General features: G+C 64.2%; 1 protein-coding gene across 1 annotated transcript; it reads right to left on the bottom strand.

The window, feature by feature from the left end:
- Nucleotides 1-3,027: 3,027 nt before the first annotated feature.
- Nucleotides 3,028-4,459, bottom strand: SOCS3 (suppressor of cytokine signaling 3). Its single transcript, XM_004695323.2, has one exon. The coding sequence runs from the start codon at nucleotides 4,386-4,388 to the stop codon at nucleotides 3,711-3,713; it is 678 nt and encodes a 225-aa protein (XP_004695380.1). The 5' UTR covers nucleotides 4,389-4,459; the 3' UTR covers nucleotides 3,028-3,710.
- Nucleotides 4,460-4,465: the final 6 nt, after the last annotated feature.

Below are 4,465 nucleotides of genomic sequence, written 5' to 3'. Positions count from 1 at the left end.
CTCTGCCGCGCGCCCTCTCTGCGGGGGCCGGGAGCGCGCCCCCAGCCCCGGCCACCCTGTCCATTCCTTGAGGTGGGGCTCGCCGTGCGGGCTTTTTCCAGCCCCATCCCTCGGGCTCTGCCTTTCTTCCCTCCCCCAGAGCAGGCCTTAGTCTGGGCCCTGACCCCCCAGGAGGCCGCCCCCCGAACGCAGGGCCTCTTTGGGGGGTTCTCACCGCCTGAGCCCGGGACCTCCAGCTGTGTTCAGCAGCTCCCTGGAGGCCCAGTCCTGCTCTAGCCCCAGGAAATTGTCCCCTGGTCCTGCAGGACACCATTGGCAGATCTTGGCCCCGGCGCACCCCCGCCCTGAAGTCCAGGACAGAGGAGGCCCCCTTAAGTGCTCTGGAAGAGGGGTGTCTTTCCTTGAAAGGATAGAGGGCAGAAAGGCTTCGGCATGGGGTGGGCTGAGGTGAGGACAGGGCAGCACCGGCCGCAGACCAGTGGAAGGGAGACTGGCTGGCCCTGTGGACTTGGCTAAGCGGCTTCGTGTCTCGGGGTCCCGGTTTCCTCATCCGCAAACTCAGAGGTTTGGCCCATCTCGTGGAAATGGAGACACGGAAGGTGTGGGAAGGCGGCTGCAGTGGGCAGCGAGGGCAGCTGGGGGTCTCCCTGGGGGCATGGTCAGCCCTGAGGGGCAGGGAGAGCAGTGTCCTCCTGGCCAGGGCCAGAGAAGGCTAGACCCTCTGGGCATGCCAGCGGGGCTCAACGGCTGCCGGGCAGGAGGTTGGCCCCGAGGTCAAGTCAGGCTGCTGCAGAGCGGGGCCTTCCCGGGCCGAGCCAAGCTGCTGGGGCGAGCCTGCCCGCTCCCAGGCTCTTGCCCTTGGGAGTCATGGGGAGCAGGCCCTGTGCCCCCCACCCCGCCACCACCTGACTCCGTGTCCTCCCAAGGGCTGGGGCGAGTCTGCACCCCCCACTCCCCGTGTGCCCCTGTCCTGGCCACTCAGCGTGGCCTGGCCCCTCTCTGGTTTTAGGTTCTTACCCCAGAGTCCAGGAAATAAGGCTGTGCTGTCCGGTGCTAGGGGCCCGGGGGCCACAGAGGCCTCTGAGGCTGTGTGAGGAATGGCAGCCCCCTCCCGCTGGGGGGCAAGGGCAGGGAAGAGGAGCAGGCGAGGAAAATGGCACAGGGCAAGTCTTCTTCCTCTGGGCGGACCCCAGTGCTGAAACTCCAGGTAGCTCTTGGGGGGCTGACTAGGCCCTGTTGGGGGCCCCCGCCCAGGAGCAACCCTGGGGACTTCCCCTGCAGTGCTCCTGGCTCCCACCCTCTCTCCCATACTCCCAAGTGGCCTGGCCTTGGGGCCCTGGCTCCGCCTCCGTGACCTGAGAGGCCCCCCCCATCTCCATCACAAATATTTACCTAGCATGGTCTAGGCAGCAGAGGCCAGCGGGCAGGTGAGCAGCCACAGCTGTGTCTGAGATGAGGGGCGACACCTGCCGCGGTGGGCGTGGTGGGCGTGGGACGGGCGTGCAGACACCTCTAAATGTGTGTGGGGGGGCTAAAAATAAACAAATTACGGGACTCCTCTGCCAGCTGCTGGCCTGGGGCTCCCAGGGACGGGGAGCAGAGGTGTGAGAGCCAGGGGCCCAGGCGGTCACCCCTCCCCGCTCCCTGAACCCCGCCGTGCCCAGGTCACAGGTTACCGCCAGGACCCCGAAGTCAGGCTTTCTCGGAACACCTCCCTGCCCAGGGGCAGAGTGCCCGCCCGCCCGGAATAGCCTGGAACCTCTAAAAGCTTTGACCACAGCTCTCTGCAAGCCCTTTGAAGGCTTCCTTCACACTTGCTTTGCATATTCTGCTCAGATCTGAATCAGACTGGCAGGAATTACCCCTCTGGTACAGTCTCAGAGGCTGCCTGGCGTCAGTGCCAGGGCTGTGACGCGGAGCGTGGGGCATGGAGGGGCAGAGCTGCCTTCCTCTGTCGGGTGCACCGCGTGGGCGGAGGTGAAAGAGAAAGCAAGGTGGGGAGGGCCCAAGTCTCAGCGCTGTCAAGCTGCGGCAGCCACTGCAGCACAAGTTCGGTCCGGGCCAGGGAGTGGCCCACAGTGTCCCCTCAGCAGGGGATTTCAGTCCATCCGCCTGTTCTGTTCCCATTCTGTCTCTGGGAAATCTTTTCACCTCCCACTTCTTGTTTGCATAAATAAATACATCCTTAAAAATTATACAAAGGCTCAAGTCATGTTTTTCATTAAAAAATAGTGCTCTTTATTATAAATTACTGAAATGTTTCTTTTCTGAATATAAATATAAATATGTGCAAAGTATGACTTGACTGGTATTTTGTTGAGTTCTTCAAGCATCTCCTAACAGCCTCGAAGGCCTGGGTGGGGGGAGGGCGGGCTGGAGGTGGGATCTTTATAAAAGACAGAGTGATTGAGGCAGATTGTAAACATTATTTAAAAACAAACCAAAAAAAAAGAAAAAAGAAAACACCACCCCACACACAGCTGCCGTCCATCCAGCCCAATACCTGACACAAGAAACGGTTTGTTTCATTCTCCCCAAAAAAGAACAGTTCCAGGTAATTCCATTGCTGCTACATTCCTGCAAGTTCACTGACGGTGGCAGGGTTGGGGGCTGGGGTGGCAGGGCCCGGCCTCTGGGTGACTTCCTGCCTGAGCCCCCAGGCCTGGGCTGAGGTGGGGGGCTCTGCAGGGCCTGCGGGGGGTGCGGGGGGGGGGCTGTGGGCCTGCTGCCCTGCTCTGGGGACCCAGCACCGGCCCCAGGCTGAAGGCTCCCAGTCCTGGAGGCCCGGCCCGCCCCCGCCCGCCAGTGGCTCGCTGCCGGCCCTCCCTGAACCCGCAGCTGCCCGTCGGCTGCGTGTGTGGCTCCTGGTGTGCCAGTCCCTATCCATGGGGCAGGGACGTTTAAGGCAAATCTCCTAGCCAGACCTAGTCAGGAGGCACAGAGAGGGCCCCCAGCTCTTCCGTAGGACCCAGCCGGGGTCCAAGAGGGCCGTCTCCTCCCCCACTGCCCACACCACACCCCCCCCCCGCAGCAGGAGGTGTGACCCAGCGAGAAAGAACAGCTGACCTGCTGACCTGCCTTATCACCTCCTTCCCAAATGCCACTTCCCCTTAAAACAGGGGTGGGCCCTGGGCTCCCAGGCACCAAATACTCTAGGACCCCAAATTCCTAGTGGTGGTCCCAAAGTGGGGGGAGAGGGGAGCAAAGTGGTCCCCTTCAGTGCGCCCCTTGTCCTTCCAGCACAGGGGAAGGGCACGTGTTGCCGGCTCACCGGGCTGGGGGCTGCAGGGGGCAGCTGGGGGGACAGAGAACGGCCATCTCTTCTGCAGCCACAGTCCACCCCTCCCAGGCCCGGAGACCTGCTCAGGCTTAAAGCTGCGTTTAAACCAGATCAAAGAGCAAACAGGTTCCGCGGCCAGTGGGCAGTTCTCCCCAGTCCAGCACTCCGGGCCGACCCCGCTGGGAAGCCGAGGGGGTGGAGGAAGCAGAAGCAGTGTCCACCAGTCTGCGGTGGCCACCGCGGCTCGGCCCTCCGGCCACGCTGGAGTAGGGGCGCTCCGGCTGCGTGGGTCCCCTTCCCTCAAACACACTCCAGGCCCCCTGCCGCTGCGGGGGGAGGGGCCGTCGTCGTGGCTCCGGAGGACTCTTGTGCTGCGCCTGTGCCTTGGGGGAGAGGAGCCCGGCCCCTCTCGCCCACCGGCCTCCGCTCCCTAAAGCGGGGCATCGTACTGGTCCAGGAACTCCCGGATGGGGCCGGGCAGCTGGGTGACTTTCTCATAGGAGTCCAGGTGGCCGTTGACGGTCTTCCGACAGAGATGCTGGAGCGTGGCCACGTTGGAGGACAGGGGCCGGCTCAAGACCAGGGGGATCTTCTCGCCGCCCGAGTAGATGTAATAGGCTCTCCTGGGCGGGCTCCCGGGGGGCGGCTGGGAGGGCGGCAGCTCAGGCACCTCGGGGGAGGATTCGGAGGCCGGCGAGGGGCAGGAGGGGGCCCCCGGGGGCGGCATGTAGTGCTGCACCAGCTTGAGCACGCAGTCGAAGCGGGGCACGGGCTGCGTGCTCCGGGGGTCGCTCTGCAGCGAGAAGCTGCCCCCCTCGCACTGGATGCGCAGGTTTTTGGTCCCCGACTGGGTCTTGACGCTGAGCGTGAAGAAGTGGCGCCGGTCCGAGCTGTCGCGGATGAGGAAGGTGCCGGCCGGCTCGGCGCTGAGCAGCAGGTTGGCCTCGCCGCCGGTCACCGCGCTCCAGTAGAAGCCGCTCTCCTGCAGCTTGCGCACTGCGTTCACCACCAGCTGGTACTCGCTCTTGGAGCTGAAGGTCTTGAGGCGCAGGCTGGTGTCCAGAGGGCGGCTCATCCCGGCGGCGGGAAACTTGCTGTGGGTGACCATGGCGCACGGAGCCAGCGTGGGTCTGCGCGGCGCCGGCTGCAGCTGCTCGGCGGCCCCCGCACAGCGGCCGCTACCGC

Source organism: Condylura cristata, unplaced genomic scaffold (assembly GCF_000260355.1).
Source record: "Condylura cristata isolate star-nosed mole 26May11 unplaced genomic scaffold, ConCri1.0 scaffold00060, whole genome shotgun sequence".
Taxonomy (NCBI): Eukaryota; Metazoa; Chordata; class Mammalia; order Eulipotyphla; family Talpidae; genus Condylura; species Condylura cristata.
Note: the sequence above shows the minus strand (reverse complement) of the source record. Positions and strands in the feature narration are given on the sequence as shown.